General features: G+C 34.8%; 1 protein-coding gene across 1 annotated transcript in view; it reads right to left on the bottom strand.

The window, feature by feature from the left end:
- Window positions 1-9,584: 9,584 nt before the first annotated feature.
- LOC144957515 (adhesion G-protein coupled receptor G2-like) overlaps window positions 9,585-21,025 on the bottom strand; it is a 15,288-nt gene continuing 3,847 nt past the window's right edge. Inside the window, exons 2-3 of the mRNA XM_078888844.1 lie at window positions 19,169-19,477; window positions 9,585-16,350 (exon numbers count right to left, since the gene is read on the bottom strand). Of these exons, the coding sequence (XP_078744970.1) occupies window positions 14,654-16,350; window positions 19,169-19,187 (1,716 nt within the window). The 5' untranslated portion in view covers window positions 19,188-19,477 and the 3' untranslated portion in view covers window positions 9,585-14,653. The remainder of the gene's footprint in view (window positions 16,351-19,168; window positions 19,478-21,025) is intronic.

Raw genomic sequence — 21,025 nt, 5'->3', positions numbered from 1 at the left:
CATTTTGAATGACAAGCCACAAGCGTCTCTCAAGTTCGTCCATGTCCATTTCAGCAAAAGTCATGAGACAAAGCAAACGCCTTTTTTATTTTCAAGTGACGAATGTCTCTTAAGCGGTTTCTAAACACTCTGCTGGCGTCGTTGATGGCTTCGATTGCAGAGTCACCTTTTCACGGCCAGGCGGAGTTTTTGTAACAGTAGCATCGTTGATTCGGGCCCCCATCCCCACGAACTTTTTATTTTCTATGGTCTTCTGGCACTTTTCTACTCACTTCATATCTAGTTTTCATTTTTATCGACATACGCCGTCATGATATTTGTGAAACATGGTTTCATAAAGGTTTTATATCGGGGTGGCTATGATGTTATAAATAATGAAATAGAATCTATAGTAAAGTATATGAGTATTTGGCCAAGATAATTCACGTCCTTCGTGTCACCTGACAGAATCAGAACAAAACTATACTGAGATCCCTTTACTGTTTTTCATTGAAAGCCAGAATTGATTGTTATATAGCCCTCCATTGCCTCAATACTCTAAATATCCGTCCATCTTCTCTCATCCAAGACCTGATTGTCCCGTATCTCCAAATAACCACCTTCTACATAAAATCCCAAAGTCACTTTTAAATTTTTAATCCATGCTTTGTATGAAGAGCCTGTATATATTTTCTTTAACGAACAACCCGTAAAATCTCACATTTCTACTCACCATCAGTTAAAAATCTTAAATTTAATAATAGTATTTACCCATTTATGATACACTTTTCAGTCGATGGATTTCCTTGGATTGGGAAAGAGAGTATTCAATGAGACCAAGAAAAAAAACTTACCATTTTTGTTCTGTCCACCCAATGAAACTGTCCTGCATCATTAATGCTTAATCCTATCCTGTGAAACTGATTCCAAGGCTTCTTCACTACTGGAAAGTGTAATAAAATTTTCAATAGTGTCAATGGTGATTTAAGAAAAAAAAACTATTTAATTTAGGTCATCGTTATAATTGTATCATTTACATCAATGAATATAAATTATATAAGATTCTTTCGCGGCCTTTAATTGGGTTATTTTTATCGTGCACTTAACACCAGACGTTTGCAAAGACATGAAACCAATAGCTGGTGTTAATATACATCGAAAAAGGCACTGAGGAGGACAAAATTAATAGGCTTAATTACTTTTCCGCACCCTTCGAAGAAAATGATTTTGCAGACCAAATTGTACAACCACGACTCAACCACACTTTAAAAACGCATTTTAAAAATCAACATAAACCCTAAAAATGACTGTAACTCCTGAAAATGGAATCCTAACAGTGTGACAAACATCTCTGTGATTTGAAGAAACGAAATCGCAATAAGTAGCTCAACAACGTTTCCTAGCCTACTTTGGCAGACCATTACAGGACATAAAAACGATGTTTGAAGACAAAGAAACAAAAAAATGGTAATCTTAATTTGCTGAGACACAAAATGAATGTTTGATTTTTGTAGAAGCACAAAAGAGTTACAGGCCCTTGCTTGACTGTGAAAACGATGACTGTAATAGAATTTTATGCTGCATCCCATATTCATATTCATATTCATATTCATGAATTTTGGCCATGGCTAATATTTCAGTAACACGGTGTTCCTCCACCTTGGAGACAGGCCTTTTGACAATTTCCAAACGGAACATATTCAGACAGATGGATTGGGAGAGATGGGATCGCCTGGGTCACCAGATATTTCTCTTTATGACTTTTTCCAAAGGGGATACATCAGAGACATTGGTTATTCAGTTCACATATCGGTAGCTGCACACTAACCAAAAAGAGCTGTTATGGAATCCATCACGCCAAAAAGGCCATTGCACTAACCGCCATTCCTATGAATTTCTCGAACTAATATATCAGGGCATGGTCTTTCTACAGACAAAATCATTCTGGACAACAATCAGTTTGAATATAAAGCTAAAAAGGGTAGTTGTTGATGCTATTATTGTATTTTCTCTAACTTTCTATTATTTTATTCTTATCTCGTCATTCGATTAGTACAGGTAAAAAACCGTTTTAATGACTTTCCCAAAACTTTCAACACAATTCAACTACAATAGCTCATCCCAAATTTATTATCAATGACTGTCCACATAAAATACGGATTCATACCTCTTTAACAAAATATACCAAAGATTGTTTATATTTAAAAAAAATGATGCATTCGAGTTGTAACAAAGACACTGTTCCAACACCTTTTTATTAGTATTTATACAAACGACAGTCTGAGTAGCTTTCCAAATAATCAATACAGGAAAAATACGTCTTTGAAATGGCAATTCAAAACCTCGTCAGACGTAAAAGTGATATTGCAAATTTTTACGAACCTATAATATGATATTTTGATTGATACAATAACAATGTTGTCCATCTACTTGTTAGATCAAGCACAAACGACGATACAAAATTAATCCAAAAAGCGAAAAATGTTAGCAAGTTAAATACTAGATGTACCTTGCGTTAATTTTAATTTTAATGATATATTAGAATGATCGGATTACACAATAGATTTCAGGAGAAAGCTTAACAACACCAATGTAGGTCAATCTCATCTCTCTATTTTGTAAATACATTGTGTCAATAGTAATTTGAGTTTTTGTCTGACTGCCTGGGGTGGTAACATAAAAAAAATAATTCTCATGTGGAAAAACTCACAATTGAAGGATTTTTAAATATTGAAATAAAATGCTCAGTAAATCTAATTTTGAACATGTTAAAAAGAGTAATAAACCGAAATGAACATAACAGCTTTAAAAAAACAACAAAAAACAACATACCAAACAAGGAACCTTTCGGGCTCAAAACCCTTTTTCAGCCAACAATTGCTCAATTTGAGAACAAATAATGTTTAGTATAGCAGTTTAATCCATATAAGTGACCTACAGATGTACCACTTACACAAGAAGACCAAGAAATATGTTTTCAATTAATCATTTATTTACATTTATTTACCTACAAAAATACGTACAATCAAATGTAGCTTGTTGTGTGGTATCGCCGCGTATTATTACGCCTTGCCCATCAAACTTTTTACATGCTTCAAATGCAGAGCAACAACTTTTCTTTTCTTCGTAGACGACAATATACTTCTTAGCCGATGGCATGTGCTTCCATTTATGTTTTTCACACACTCTCTCTGTAACGCACGTCTCCTTTTGAATACATATCATAAAAAAACGATTATATATATATATATATATATATATATATATATATATATATATATATATATATATAAATGTTTGTGTGTGTGTGTGTGTGTGTGTGTGTGAGGTTAGATTAATTACAAATATTACATTTGCATGGATAGCCATTCCAGGAGAGGATATGATTTTTGAAAACATTAAAATTTGAAATGTTCCTGATGTGCTCGGGAAGTTCATTCCAAAGCACCGCAGCAGAATATCTGAAAGATCTTTTGCCATAAAACGTTGTTCTGACCCTTGGAATATCAAGGAGGTTTGAATATCTAATATTGTATCTGTTATTTTGTATAAAATTTTATACGTTTCCTCAGCAATTGTTCGCATTCGTCTTATTTGTACGGAGGGGACTTTGGCCTTTGAAAGTAATTGGTCGTAGGATTTTTTGTCATCTTCATAAATAAAAAGAAGTGCTCTTTCTTGTATCTTTTCAAGTTTATCACAACTAGTTTTAGAACAGAAATGCCAAGTTAGTGGACAGAAATTGAAATTTGACAATACAAAAGAGTGAAATATTGTTAACTCGTTCAATTTTGAAAGGTATTTTCCAAGCCTTTTTTAGATATTTAATTGCGGAGAAGATTTTCCCGCAGATGGTTTTAATGTGTAAATCAAATTCTAGTTGTTAGTCTATGTCGATCCCTAGTAATTTTATAACTTCTTCACATGTAGTACTTGCAGTTCCAATATTGAACGTGGGTTTCTTTGTGTGTGTTTTTGTACCTACTGAAATTGCCTGGGATTTGTCCGGGTTTGCTTGCATACAATTTATTTCGAATCACCTGATAAGACTTTCGCTTTCATTTTCAATAGTTTTGAAAAACATATCGAAATTTGAATGAACATATGACAGGGTATTATCGTCAGCATAATTATATAATTTTCACTCTCTGATAAAGTAAAATATATCATTTATAAAAATGTTAAAAAGTAATGGCCGAAGAATTGATCCCTGTGGAATGCCTTTTACAATGCCTGCCCACTCACTCACAGCATCCTCTAATTTTATTTGTTGTTTTTTTCTGCTCAAGTAATTTTCAATTAAATAAAGAGCTGTTTGTTCTGGTCCATAGGCAGCTAGTTAGCAATAGGAATGTTGTGAGGCAAGCAGTCAAAAGCCTTCGAAAGGTCCATGAGGATTGCAGCAACATATTTGTTATTGTCTAAAGCACACAAGTGGTCATTAAAATGTCATCGAAATATATTGATAATTGCTGAAATATATTTTTTCAAATAGTTTGGAAACAACAGGTAGAATGCTAACAAGACGATAGTTTTTCACATTTAGAGGATCTTGTTTTTTATATAAAGGCGTGACTTGTGCTAATGTCAATTCATCAGGAAACGCACAAAAAGAAATTGATTTGTTAATTATAAATTCGTTATTGGTTCAGCTCGCGCGGAGGAGCCAGCTGGCCGGAAAATAGTCAAAACCAATTGCTTTCTTAACATTGATATTGTTGATAACTTTTTGGACAGTGTGTGAATCAGTTTCTTTGAATTCAAATTTCGGAAGGTCGGGTAAGTATTCTTTGATGGATTTGATGCTAGTGTGAGTTTCCTGACCAAAAACAACGTTATTACCAATGTCATTTGCAACATTTACAAAGAAAGAGTTAACATTTTTACAGATATCACCAACATTATTCAATATCTTATCACCATCTTGAAGTACAATCTTTTGTTGATCTTTGTTGTCCTTCTTCGATAAGAATGGTTTGACCGTTGGCCAGAAATCTTTTGACTTCTGTCCTCCGTGTACCTTTCTACGAAGAAACGTTTAATTGAACTTCTTTTTTAAATTTTACCACATAATTTCGTTGTTCTTTATAACTTTCCCATGATATTTATTTTTTCAAGTATTTGTTATGAAGCATCCTTTTTCTATTTATAGCTTTTCTTAATTCACTGTTCATGTATGGTACTTGCTTCCTTAGCGGGTATCTAGTTTTGAAAGGGGCATGTTTATTTGAGATTAAAATTACTTTATCGATAAATTCTCCATATTCAGTATTTACGGCGTTTTCTGAAGTACTGGTTTTGGTTAAAACAGAATGCAAATCTTCCTGATAATTTTTCTCGCAAAAGGTCCTAAAGCTTCTATAACATATTTTGTTTTTCTTAATTTGTGGAACACTATGTTTAATATAAGCTGAAATCATATTGTGAAAATCACTGACGCCTGTTGAAAAATTTAGAGGTTTAGAAAATAAATGGGGTTTGTTGGTGAGCATAACATCAATTAAAGACGGTTTGCAGTTCTTTTTTAAAACATGTTGGTTTACATATAATATTTACTAAGTTAAAAACGTCACATATATCACATAGAGTTTTTGATTTGTTTTCACAATTCATATCGTAGTTTAGGTCGCCAACTATCAACAGATTGTCACTATGTTTGACGCTTTGTCTATCATGGGACTGACTTGTTTGTAGAATAACTCATCCTTTGTTGATGGTGGTCTGTCGATGGGATGTATAATCCATTTAGCATCGCCTAGATTTATTTCATGGACGATGCCCTCTATGTTGTGTGATTCTATGTCCGGTCTTCTTCTGGTTGCAATGTCAGATCTTATCCATGTTGCTATTCCACCACCCTTGCTGTTTCTATCGTGACCTTCAAATCTGAAGCCCTCAACTGCAAACAATGAGTCTAGAAAGGTTGAATCAATTCTAGTTTCAGAAATGATAAGCATGTTCACCAGATTGTCCAAAAGAAATGGTTGAATTTCGTCAAATTTGTTTCGTAGACTGTTTATGTTCAGATAGCATATTCGAAAATTGTGAGGATGAGATTTTCTTTCATTTCTTAATTCTTTAGCTATGCAATGTGTATTGTTTTTTTCCAAGATCAGCTACCTCCTCAGTCTTATTGTGGCATGATTGAGTGTTGAGATTATCAATTTATTAATTGTATATCCCAGTTGACCATTGTATATTCTTTAGAATGTCAAAATTATTTTGTGAATCTAGAGTTGTCATGTAAATAGTTGTGGAATAGATGTTTCACTATTATTAATCTAATCATCTGCTGAATTTGTCTATCTTTTTTTTTATGGAAAAAGCATTAATAACTAGTAGTCTTTGTGTGACACTGCACGGATAATTTTGTTCCAATTATATTTTTATATCATCTTTGCATTTGATTTCTTCTTGATTGGGGAAATATTTGAAGAATTTTAATTATTTTAAAGAGGAAAAAGAGATACTTTGGAAGCTTAATTATCAATCTTTAAAAGACATACCTGAACAGGCAAAACTAATCTCTATATTATCAAAGAACGTTCATTTCCTCTTAAATAAATATAAGACATGTTGCAAATACTTAAAACATAAATGTGTAGGAGACTTATTATTTTAAAGATCTAGAGTTCAGAAAATAAATATTAATGTAATGGCCTGCCGTTTCTAATGAAATTTGCTCTGTGAGGGGAAGATCTAAATTCCATATTTTATATAACTTTTTTTTTGCAATGAATTTAAATCATGTGTAGTAATGATTATGAAATTGGCTGCTTTTTTATTATCGTTACTTATTAGACAACACAAGGAATTCCCTTTTATTGCCTTGAGCCGACCACTCAGTCGATACCTGAAAGATATCGATATCGCTGTAAAAAAAAGAGAAATAAAAGTAAAAAAATGCACATGAAAGAAGTAAATCTTTGATAAAATGAAATAATGTTTTGATATAGAATTGAAAGACTCCAATAATAAAAGAAGATCCCCTTTGAATTAGGTCAAACATCAAAGTTCAGGGCCACACCACACAAATCTCCAACATATCGGTGTGTTGTTACAAGCCGGTTTACTTGTGTTGATTCACTGGATTGCTATCGGAACAGTTGTTTATTTTTCGTCTATTGTTTTGTTTTGTTACAGCAATCCAAACCATTAGAATTTCCCCATTTCTCTTCCCAACTTGATCATTCAATCACATCTTGAAATATATTAGAACTTATCTCTCAGATTACTTTCATGAAGAGGTCTGTCCATGTTTTCTACTGACTCGATGACGTCTTCCCCAAAGAAACCGCTTCGAATTGCGTCTTGGAAGGTTCGCACAATGTATGAATCAGGAAAAGCTTTTAAATTGTGTCAGAGATTGGAAGATACAGGCTGCGTATACTTGGAGTGAGCGAAATCCACTGGATACAATCCGGACAGAGAAAAGATTGTAAAAACAGAGAGTGGGACGGTATTCTTACACCGGGAGTAGGGATAATTCAAAGCAAGTTGGCTCATATTTCACTAAGAGGATGGGAACAACGCGGAGAAATGATCATCATGGCGTCCTTTGCAATATGGACTAAGAATATCAACATGAACATTGTAAAAATCTGTGTCCCAACAAATGAAGCAACAGATGAGGACAAAGAGACATTTTACAGTCTCCTACAACAAGTCATTGATAAGCTGCCTAGGGAGGACATCACCATATTTATGGGAGATGCCATTGCTAAAGAGGAAAGGGTAACGTAGGTTGTGAAGGTATCATAGGCCATCATGGCATGGGAGAGATGAACTACAATGTTGAGAGACTTGAATTGCAGGTTTTGTGCATTCAACAAATAGTGACTGAGGTATCAATGTTTCCCAATAAGAAAACACTCAAGGCAGCTTGGGTCTCACCAGTTGGTGTGACAGATAATCAGATCGATCATTTTCGTATCTCTCAAAGATTCAGACGTTCAATAGAGGATGTTGAATCAGACCAAAACGGCCATTGGCAAAGTTTAAGATCGGACTCAGAAAGCATGGGACAAGATCACACATAAAAAGAAATTTCCAGAAGAATGCACTAGATGGGAAAAGAACGAGGAGTTCAAACTGCAACTAAGTAATATATTTCAACCTCTAGCTGATCTCGAGGAGGACAACGATATAGAGCCACATTGGGCAAAATCAAAGAAGTCTACATAACAAATTCTCACGAGTTTTTGGGTGTAAAGAAATCGGAACAAAAAGAATGTCTAAGTCGAATTACCATTGAGCCGATTGAAAAGAGGAGAACAAGGAAGGAACAAGTGAATGCAAGTCGAACAAGGGCTTCAAGACTGGGTGCACAAAATCAGTATCGAGCAACAGCTAAAAAAGTCAAATTATCTGTGGAGAGAGACAATGGAGTATAATGAACAGACCTGCAGAAAACGTGGAAGCAACAGTGACAGGAGGATAAATAAGAATCCTTTATTAAACTACCAAGACACTCGCTGAAAAATATGGGAAACCAGAGGTACCAGTGAAAGATAAAGAAGGAAAAACTATATTTGGAAAAGAGGCTGGCTCAATCTAAGCGATGGAGGAAACATTTAACATGCCTTTTAAGCAAACCATCACCAAAACAGACATGACTAAGAACAAAGACGCATGGAAAGGAACACAACAGAAACCAGTAGGAGAGGAAATAGGAAGAAGACGATGGAGGTGAATTGGACACACATTTAGAAAAATGACTCCACCTTAACCAAGAAAGTATTGGACTGGAACCGTTAGGGTAGAAGTCAAAGGGATGGCCACGGGGAACATGGAGAAGAATTAAAGAAGCTGATATAAAGAGAAGTGGTAAGACATGGAACGAGCATATAAATAGTTAGCTCAAGAGGGATAGAAACTATTTGTCTTTGGCCATTACGTTCTAAAAACTATAACAACGATCACAACCATCACATCGCCTTTAACATCGTCCTCCTCATCATCACTCCACCACATCATCGTCATTAGCACCAGCAATACAACCACAACCACCACATCATCACCACCACCACTTCTTCTCCGACCACAAACATAATATCATCACTTACTTACACAATTCTATAACCCATAACACCACACCATCATCTTGACTATTGCAACTATATAACCACCATGACTACTACATCATCCTCATCACCACCATCATTACCACACCAACAGACACATCATCATCGTCGTTGTCATCATCATAAAATGCAACAATACGACCAGACCCACCACCATATTATTCACTTGTATTACAACCTCAACCTCATCATCATCATGACCTTCCTCCTCCTCGTCATCCTCCTCCTACTCTCCTTCCTCCTCCTTCTCCTTGTCATCATCATCATCATCATCATCATCATCATCATCATCATCATCATCATCATCATCATCATCATCATCATCATCATCATTATCATCATCATTTTCATCATCATTATACCCATCAACACTGCAACTACCACAAAACCATCATCACACTCATCGCCAATACAATCACTTTATCATAATTACAAACACTACCACGACAACCACAATCACATCACCACCACAACCATACGAAAACAACATCACCCACACTATCAAACACAATACTCAATATACCATACATTGTATTTCTTTTTATTGTGAACTATCTGAAAACAGTACTACTGTAAATAACAATGTTGAAATAATAAACTATATTGCAAACGATAGAGGAAAAGAGAAACATACCAATACGGTGAGTAAGAAACACATTATCAGTTTGTAGTTTTACTGTAAATAACGAATTGGAAAGTAATTGATATCAGTATTACAACTACTAATATCAAAAAACATTATTTTAAAATACGGTCTGCAGTACTCTACAAATAGCGGACATTACTGTTTGCAATACTACTGCAAATAGCCGACACTACTGGAAACAGCGGACAGCAATGCAAATAGCCGACATTACTGTTTGCAATACTACTGCAAATAGCCGACATTACTGTTTGCAATACTACTGCAAATAGCCGATATTACTGCAAATAGCTGACAGTACTGTTTGTAGTACTACAATTTGATCTTGGATCGCCAGATTTTTGTTTGTTTTTAAATATCTTTATTTTACCCAAAGAAACTGATAAATACTAATTTTGCACACGTTTTCCCCAATAAAGTTGTATTGCATTATTTCTGTGCGATCGCCACGAAACCAACACAAGTAGAACTTTTTTTCTAACGACTGGGGATGTGTAATGTTTAGAATGACACCGTGTTTTCTTTATTATGTGGCCAATGATATTGTGGCCGTTAAGACGTGGAAATAGACTTTAAACAAATTTTCTAATATTTTGCTGGCCGGTAATACATTGTGACATGGATTATTATTATTAGTAGCTGATCAAAATAAAAAATACATGACCTGTTTTACCAAAGAAAAACCTACGATAAATAGCACTTTGATCTATCTCAGTCATATAATCAAGTTGTAAAAAGGTCATTTACTCTCCAGATATTCATGAAATCAAACATCTCTATGTAGAACTAGTCTTCCTCACGAGTATTTACCCTCCTTTAGTGGATATTGCTCTGTATAAAAGCTCAATTTTTATTCATTTAGTATTTATCCTGATAACCATATTGGCCTTTTAAAAAAATACTGCCAAATTCCTGTCCTGTGACGATAATTGGCTCTTTGACATTATTGATGCATATATTGTTAGCAAATACTTGCTTACACAGTCTCACTAGACATTACTAACTTGTATGAAACATAAAAAACAAAAACCTAGAGAGATTCAGGATAGATACAACGTATCGTATTGACGGGGGTAGACGAAAATACCCCGTCCTTTTTTTGGGATAATGGCTAAAAATCGAATTCTTAACAAAATGGAGTGTCTTGTTGTATACATCTATGAATTCAGCTGATGAAAATTGCCATCTTCTAACATCCTCATAAAAGTTTGTAACAATCAGACTTTTTAATTTTAAAAAAAATATTACTAAAGTTTGTCCCAAAGAAGGTTACTCATTCCTGTAACGGCAGTGAAAATTAACCAATTAAAATCCTCTAAACAATAGAAGTGTAACTAACAATGTTTTATCGCCGTAGATGCCCCTTTTCTATCATGGCCGAAACTACAAACACGTGGTTTTTTCATCCAGTGTGATTTCCAGATCAAAACCGCTTCGAGAATGGTGAGTAATGGTCAACATTAGACCATGACCCTCATTCTTGTTACCAGGGGATGTTATTTAAATTAGAAATTGAATTAAAAATAAAGCGTATCAGTATATAGCTTTTTTAAGGCTCTAAATAATAGTCATACTTTAATGTTGGAGTAAAGCATATTTTAGGGATAGCATGAATCGAAGCGATGATAAACTCATCCCTGTTACACTCATTCCTGTTACACCCTGTTTTGTAATAGGATTGAGGAATGTAAACCATCATAAAATAAAACACACGTTTTATTGTAACTAAGTCCTTTGGAGCATAATGGTCCATAGAATCGGAGCTTATCCCTGTTTCTGTAGCATGATACAGACATTTAACTTATGAATACGACGTTGGTCTATAGCAAATTACATTCCCCAGCAGTACTGGTACCATAATATACACCTGGGTGAAGCAAAGTGAATCAACCAGAATTAATTTCATTGATTAAGGAAACCACTCTATGGTTGTGGAGGTTTTCGAACCTGTTACCTCCCATTCGGGAGTCCCTTTCGGTAACCACTCGGCCACGGTGCCTCCACATGGTTTATTGATTCATAGCATATTCTATTGTTTCATAAGGACGTGTTTGGTAAAGTGTTTTGTAAACCACTGAAGAGTTACAGGCCTATGTCCATTAAAATGGTAACATTCATGGTTACAAGGTTACCATTGAAAACAATTTTTATTGTATACATATTCATATCGTCCATTCCTGAAAGACTATTTTTAGTGCAAATTTAACTTGCCAATACCAAATGCCCAATGTCCAAACATAGTTTGTTGCATGTTAGACTAAGATATATTTTAGATGATTACTATGATTTTAACGGCCCGGTATCGCTTGTACAAATTTGACATTGTATCACATAATAGTCTTCTTTGTTTCTTGACTTTAATTCTTGTTACACCTTGTTTTGTTGCAGGAATGAGGGTGGCGAAATGTAACTTGATATTAGTGTTCATTTTCAAGGGTCATAGCTTTGTTGTAACGATTGTTTTATTTTGTTTTCTTATCACAAAGGCCAAAACAGTCATGACGTCAGCCGAGAGCAACGACTTTACCGTCAAAGACGAGATGGAGATCTTATTCGACGTGCTGTTAATCTTAAAAAAGAACAAGACAAATACCAGAGCGACAAATCGAGTGGAAAGAAAATGTCCATAAAAGATAAAACACCAAGAGAACAACGCAAAACAGAGAAAGAATTGGATAAAAAATTATCACACACACACACTACAAACCGGAAACAGCAAAATCTTGATCTGAGTTACACTCCATCCTCACACTCAAAATCTCCACTCCAGCATGTCTCTCGTCAAAGATATCAAGCTACTAAAACAGCCAATGAAACCTTTATGTTAAAAAACCAAAGTCTTGAAGAAGTGAAAAGGCTGTTCTCCTCTCTTTCTCATTAGAAAAAGAAATCCAAAAAGTACAAAAAGCGCTTGGACAGGTCATTAAAAAACACAAATTTCCGTTGACACGTACCCTGATCAAAAACTAGAAAACTTTTGAAAGATAGCAGAAAAAAACAAGAAATGTGGCAAAAATTCAGTGAAAAAAACATTACAATATCATTTTGCACTCATATAAGACATCAAACATTTGAGGAACAGAAAGCATATGTATAAATCCGTGAAACATTTGGCAGCTGATATGACTCTCAAAAATATGAACTCTTGGAAAAATTCGGAAACGACGTCAAATGCCTACAAAATTTCCAGATCTTGTCAAGCCAATAGTAAGAGATTTTTTCCTGAAAGGTGGCACTTCTAAATTAGCTCCAGGATAGAGAAACACAATAACAAGAAATAAAGTCAAGAAATAAAGAAGACTATTATGTGATACAATGTCACATTTGTACAAACGATACATCTCTTGCAACCCATACGTGTCATTTTCTTCATTCTACCGACTTAAGCCATTTTGGGTTGTTACTCCAAGAAAAAGGGACAGAGAAATATGTGCATGTAAAAATGTGAAAACATTAACATGCTTGCTTAAACGCTTTGGAGAAAAGGAGTCAAGAATGTTCAAACATGTTGTTGGTCACATCAATTAAATTTTCATTCATTTCTACGAAGTGATTTGAAGCAACAGGTTTTCAAAGGAAATGATGGAGACATGCCTGATGTTGCACCGGTTGACTTAAACGGTGACTCAAGTGATGAACATGACCAAGATGACATTGACATGAAGGTGATGCCGACTGAAATGGATTACAATGGTTTTATCAAAAGATTGAATGAATGCAAATCATTTGATGAAGTGGTTGATAAATGTTGTGGTGCAGTGTATGCATTTGGCAAAGACACACAAACAGACGAAATACGAGTAAGATTGATATAAGAGCTGGCTTTACACAAGGACCATTATTTGTCAGATTCAAACATTGCTTCACTCAATGACAACATCCAGACAGTTGTTGATTTTTTGTCACAAACTTGGACCATTATATTCCCGATGTTCACATAAGTGATAAAGATACCCTGGGAGAGTTGTTCAAACTGGACGTTATGTCATTAAGTAAACCAAAATCATACATGGGTATGTGGCAGCTTCTTGCTCTTTCTAGTGTTTTAAAAATGCCTCTTTCGTCTGTTTATCCAAACATTCCAAACTGCCACGAAAGAGTTATCTTGAATCAATTGATTCAACCTAGAGTTAAGTTAACAAACAGTGTTGGTGCTCTTTTGTGGGTCTCTACTAACATAAGCCCCAAATCATTGTATTGGCGCCCTGACCATTTTGTTCCCCTTCTGAGTTTCAATCACTAAGCGTATTGAATTTATAATCCTTTCGAATAAATATATTGTAATTACTCATTCCTGTAACAGAAAATTCATTCCTGTTACGTCCACTCATTCCTGTTACACAAACTCATTCCTGTTAAAAATGACTTTTTCATTTTTTTTCATGATATATATAAATACTTGAAAGGAAATACTATTTGTGGTGGTTTAACACTTATATACCTAGACTATGGTAAACAATTTTTATTTTTGTCATTTTCCTACAATTTTTTGGAGATGATGATTGCTCAAAAATATCCTTTGTTTTCAAAAACTGATTTCTGAATGCCTTTTGTAAAACAATAAATGTCATTTTGTTGTCAGAATTGGTATCAATGCTCTGTGTTTATTCTTTTCCAATGTTTTATTTCAACAATTGTCCTAAAATGTGTTAACTTATGTAATGTGACATAAATTTTAAGCGTAACAGGAATGAGTCATATGTGGATCGTGATTCACAAATACTTGAATAAGTGACCACTGAAACTCATTAAGCCCTGTTATTACAATATTATGTGGCATACATATCACAAAAAAGCATACACAAAATAATGAGTATGTTGGAAAGACTTGACGTTTTAAAAATTTGAGGACTCGAATTTGGCGTTTTTCTGAGAACGGTCGATATACATTTTAATTTCATGGAGAGAATGTCTTACATCTCCCAAGTCATTATTAGTGCTCGTAAGTTCAATTGTTTGTCGCAATGACTCGGGTTTTTCTTGATCTACTCTTTCTGTCATTTTCCGGACAACATGTGCTCAGAATCAGATTTGTCCAGAGAAGTCGGACTTCCTCTTTGAGGATGATATAGAATATGAATATGAAAAATCCCTGTAAAGTGATAAAAATGACAAACAAGTAGGTGAAAACCGCCAGAGATGTCAAGATAGCCAGAAATCCAAAAGCCCAAGCCAGGCCAAGAAGCGTTGCAATAGAAAAAGTCCCTTTTAATTGGCTCTTTATCTGTTTTCTCCTTGAGGGCAACAATTCAAAGCTTGGCCCTCGAAGAAGATAATAAACTACAGTACCAAATGCGATATAGTTACAGATCATTATGAAACTTACAGGCAGGAGAAATACAAAGAAAACTGCAGGTCTTTTAATCCAACAAATATTATCATATAAAAGGCCGTAGTTTTCGAACATTGGGACTGCAGCGGTGATTGATACAATGATAGAAGGAGTGCCCCACGATATCAAAGCAAATTTTAAAAGGTAATTTTTAATGTCGGTGATAAAGACCTGAATTATTGACAGGTACAGGTAATATGCGTCACATCCCATCCAGAGAAGAGATGATAGCATAAAATAATGTAAAAGCATCGCTACACACTTGCACAGAATACCATCATTATTGATTAAGTGCACAGTTATTGCGTTTGCTATAAACACAATATTCATCATCAATAAGGCTGAACATATATTTATCAAAATATTTGAAGGTAGAGAAATTCGAAGCCTCGAGAACTTTTGGTATGTGTTAAGTAGAAACAGTAAGGCTGCTGCAGACATGGAACATCCTATAATTGAGAACAGACTCAAGAACCTGTCATGTGCGATAACCGGATCATCCAAAGCCATTATAAGGCCAAAGTTCGAGAAGTGATTACAGCTGCACGTTACAAAACTATTACCAACTTCCAAAACTGAGCAACCGTGTCCGTCCCAATTTCCAAATTCCCCGTTTTTATTTTTAGTCTTCGGATTCCAGAAAACACATTTTGGTGACATTCTTGCTTTCTGATATGAAAAGGTGAGGGTGATTTCCTCATTTAGATTGTTAACTGACACACCTGGTACGCTGATGGATACAACATTGGTGTTTATTTTTTTGACTGCACTGTTTAGATTCATTCCAATATGTTTTACATCTCTGTACACTGCCACGGTAATTCGGTCCACTTCATATTTCTCTTCAACCGATAACGACTCCATTATAGCTCTTATTGACAGAAGTGCAGATAATGTATTTTCTTTGGTGCCCTGGTATTCCTGTATGGTTCCTTTTACAAATGAGAGAGATAGCTGACCACGACGTTGACTAGCCCTTTCATAAACCATCAAGTAGTCCCAGATTAGTGTTTTGTTCATTGAAACGCCTTTGACTAAGACAGCAATGTTTGTCGATGAAAATTCAAAGGAAGAATCTCCAATTAATGGAACTCTAGCTGCCATTCTCTCCACGTAATCTGAAAGGTTTCGTCGAGATTCAGTGTCAAATTTGTTGATGCAACACTCCGTGATGTTGTTGATGGCTTTCAGAACGTGTTTAGCTGTTGTCTCTGTCAAATCTTTGATTGGCATTTGTGTTATATTGTCAAGTTTGGACATGAATTCATGAGTAGTGAAGTGTTGTAAATCTGCATCCATTTTCTTGAAATCATCTGAAAATTGACAAACATACAAAAATACTCTTTGTAGTGTGATAAATGAATAGACAACAAGGAATAAACAATCGTTATTATTACAATTGTTAATTCATCTCAAGTACTAGTATGGGTGTTTTTGTCCGTTATGTGCGTAATTGTTGTTAAGACTTCGTGTTCTTATCAACTTATTATCGAGCGATCTCTAAAAGCAAAATATATAGGACATAGGACTATATCAGGATTATGCTCTTTATAAGCTCCATATATGATGATGATGATGATGATAACCCCTCTCCTTACATTCAGTCAGTGATTTGACCAAACTAATAATAATAATAATAATAATAATAATAATAATAATAATAATAATAATAATAATAATAATAATAATAATAATTATAATAATAATAATAATAAATGGCATTTATATAGCGCTTTACCCCGTTGTCACATAGCGCTTTACAGTGATATACAACAAAACATATTACAGTAAGACAAGTGTGAAGGAAACGTGATACGAATTCAATTTAACAACAAAATATGAAAATAATATTGCAACATTATGACGTAAAAAGATACAACTTAAAGCGAGATTTGAATATTGTCAACGAATCCGAGCATCTCACGTGTGATGGGAGAGAGTTCCAAAAATGGGGGGCCGAAAATTGAAAAGACTGTTCACCTATTTTACGCAATGGCTTAGGTTTGACAAGGATTGATTGGTCATTGCTTGATCTCAAGTTTCTATTGGGGACATATATGTTTAGAAGGTCTTTAATATAGGAGGGACTGTTCGTGCTCAGGGATTTGTAGACAACAATACAAATCTTATAGGCAACACTTTTTTCCACAGGAAACCAATGTAACTCACGGAGAAGAAGAGTTGCTGACGGGTATTTTTTGTTATTGCGTACAATGAGCCTAGCTGCGTTATTTTGAGCAACCTGAAGTTTGCTAATTTTGTCTTTAGCTAAATTCGCCCAAAGTGAGTTACAATAGTCCAATTTAGATAAAACCAGGGAATTAATTAAAAGTTCTGCTATATGCTTCGGTATTAAATTAAGAATTTTGCTTATTTTTTTTCATTTCTATGTGCATAGATTGTATGGTGTTATTCACGTGGCTTGTCATGGAAAGATCTTTATCAATGATGACGCCAAGGTTTTTTGCTTTATTTGAAAATTCTATTGTGCTATTTCCGAGAGTAATAGGTGATTTGTTTGCCTATCGGCCTTCCACACATTAAAATCTCAGTTTTACTATAATTTAATTTTAACTTATTGTGGTACATCCAATATTTAATCTCATTAAAACAGCTCGTAATTCGTTGTATTAAGAATTGTAAATTACTAAGGGGTGCTGAATCATATATTTGCGTATCATCTGCATAAAAATGATAACTCTGATTGAATCTGGATATCACACTAGAAAGGGGCTGCACATATACAGTAAAATAGACAGGGCCAAAAACAGAGCCTTGTGGCACTCCAAAATTTAGTAAAACTTGTTCTGACTGAACACCATTCACCACGACAGTCTGCCATCGATCCTGTAAATATGATGTAAACCATTTAAGGGCAATTCCTTTTATGCCGAACGTATTTTCTAGTCTTCTTAACAAAATGTCATGGTCAATGGTGGCAAAGGCATCTGAAAGATCTAAAAGGCATAATGCATTGGTATTGTTAGCATCAGCATTACATAACAAGTCATTAAAGATTTTAAGAAGCGCCGTTTCAGTATTGTGTTGACTGAAAGGGTTGTTCCAAACTGTTGTTCTTAAGATGAGATGTTAATTGTGTAAGAACTACCTTCTCCAAAAGTTTTGACAAAAAAGGTAAATTTGATACAGGACGATAATTGTTTAATATATTGTGGTCCAGTGATGGCCTCTTCAGAAGTGGTTTGACGAGGGACTTTTAAAGCACGATGGAACTTCGCCAGTCAGTATGGATGTATTTATGATTGGTGTAATGGATGGTAATAATGTATCGATGGAGCTGGCCAAAAGCTGTGCTGGAAGGCGATCAAAGTCGCAGGATTTATTGGGGGCTTTTTTTTATCAACTCGTTTATGAAACTAGGTGAAACTGGTTGGAACTTGTCTAAAGGGATGCCACAGAATGTATTTGTATCTATAAATGGTTCATGCCGATCTAGTTCTGAACGAATGTTATGGATTTTGTCTTTAAAAAAGTTGACAAATGTGTTTGGCAAGTCTCTTTGATTGGTTGTAGATGGTAATGAAGTGCATTTTTCACGTCCAAGTAGATCATTGCAGATGTTAAATAATTGTTTGCAAGATTTAGAATTTTCGAATTTTGAAAGAAAACACGGGGTCTTTGCCTTTTTTCTTGTTGTCTTCCAGGCACGAAATGTGTTCTTGAATATTTCACGATGAATCGTAAGGCCTGATGTTTTCAGCAGTCTTTCTGCTCTCCGACACTTCGTTTTAGCTTCTTTAACGTCCGACGTATACCACGGAGCATACTTGCGGTTGGTGACGGTCCTTGTTTGGAATGGCGCATGTTTGTCAAGCGTTTCGATAAGACAACTATTATACCTCAACTCCGCAAACAAGTTGGATTGGGATCATTAATCCTATTTTGAACGCCTCACCACCAGCATTTGTGGAAGAGAGTCCTTGTCTATTCTCAATTGTATTTAGAAATATTGATGAATTTAGGGGGTGAGGGAATGGGGGAGGTTGTGGGATTTCGGTGGAATCCCTATAGGATTCAAGAGGATTCCGGTTTTCGGATACACACTTGAAAGTGGTCTATTGGAAGCCCCATCCCCTTTAAATGAACCAAAAGCATAACAATAAAACTTACTGTCAAATAAAACTGTCATTCTGGCATTTTTCCAATGTCCGTTTTGAATAATAACTGACGTACATACACAATGTATCAGGAGTATATCAAATTTCACTTCCAATATCAACGTGGTCTTGGCGTCTGATGACTCCTTTGTGGCATTCCCACACTTCAAAATGATGTTTTTCACCAGACTCGTATAATTACTTAAATGACAACTGACTTCCACATCTTGTTCTCCCACAATCTTGACATCACTACTTCTTATAGATGATCTTACTTGGCCGTCCGCAGTGACACTTATCTCAGGAAAGGAAGGGCAAGGCACTGAAAATAAAGTAAAACTGAACATTCCGAGCTAGAATGAGACCGACATACTAAACCAGAATAATTAGATTTAACTTATTTACATGAATTTATACTACTCAATATACAAATCAAATTCATATATTTTATTTCTTTCACATTATACATACTTATACCACCTATTTATTTGCTTACTTATAATCATGTCTGCTCAACCCGTCTGTACAAAATTATTATTACTATTATTACTATTATTATTATTATTATTATTATTATTATTATTATTATTATTATTATTATTATTATTATTATTATTATTATTATTATTATTATTATTATTATTATTATTATTATTATTATTATTATTACCTGTATCTGCATTATACAAAACATTGTAAGAAACATCCCCTTCTGAGTAGTCATATTCGTATCTTGTGAATTTGGGTGCAGTATGATTACTACCAACGGCCAAGGTGCACATATATGCAGATCTAACATCAGAAAACATTTATGGGCCAATTTTAACATTGTTTTAATGGATAATATTTTGTGTCATTTATTTAAATTTTCATTTCAACAATGAACACGTAATGAAGTAGTTATCAGACAGCAAATAGGTGTACGTCGCTAATGGCCAACACATTTGTCATTTTTTTTCTTCACCTTTCTGTTTTAAAATCATGTTCTCTCTGATCTTTAATTGAACTGTTTTGTGAGTTGTTTCTTTAAGACTTTATAAAATATCACACAAAGCTTCTTTTCATTAAAAAATATTCAGTGGCAAAAAATTGTCTTTGCTTTTTACTGTCCAACTAATTCTTTTCGATATTGTTAATGTTTTGAACTGATTTTGTCAGCACCCTTGCTTAAAAATGTCTTAAGTCTCGGAAGTGATGAAAATCCCTCGCAAAGTCCCAGGTTTGACAGTTTTTTTTTCAAAGATAAGTGTGATTTAAATCGATGGATATTTGAAGGACGAATTTTCTGGCCAATATTTTTAATATGGATTTTTCCAGAATCCGGCAGTATTGGTGGCGTGACATAGGCAGGCCTGACACCAAGTTTAGAGTTCACCGTCAGGCGCCGATGAGATGACAAGAATGTGGGCGGAGTGGAGATTTGGTGGTAAAATTAACAGGAGCGTATCCAGCTCTGTACATTATGGGGTGCATGATGATTCGCAATCTATCAAATATTCACAATCATTGATTACAGTACGAGTAACAATTTTAAGTATTAGCATGTACACATATCTAACGTAAATTAGATTATTTGGGACCTGGTAATTCAGTATGTACAGTGAAAAAACCGGCTGGTATTCGTCCAGCCTGCCCATTATTACCAGGCACCAATGAGGACGCCTGTCACGGTCACCTATTGTGTACAACCTCCATTGTCAAAGCCGGTTGTGTTGTTTAAACAAAGCTAAATGGATTGCAAATGGCAATAATGGACAGTCTATCTCTGAACAAAATTAAACACATAGTAGGTGATGACTAAATTAAGGAAGAACAGCAGTTTAGTATGCAACCAAAACGAAAGGCCGTGTTTCTATTGTCGAAAGGTATT

This window comes from Berghia stephanieae, chromosome 12 (assembly GCF_034508935.2).
Source record: "Berghia stephanieae isolate SIO BIC M18660-M18661 chromosome 12, UCSD_Bste_1.3, whole genome shotgun sequence".
Taxonomy (NCBI): Eukaryota; Metazoa; Mollusca; class Gastropoda; order Nudibranchia; family Aeolidiidae; genus Berghia; species Berghia stephanieae.
Note: the sequence above shows the minus strand (reverse complement) of the source record. Positions and strands in the feature narration are given on the sequence as shown.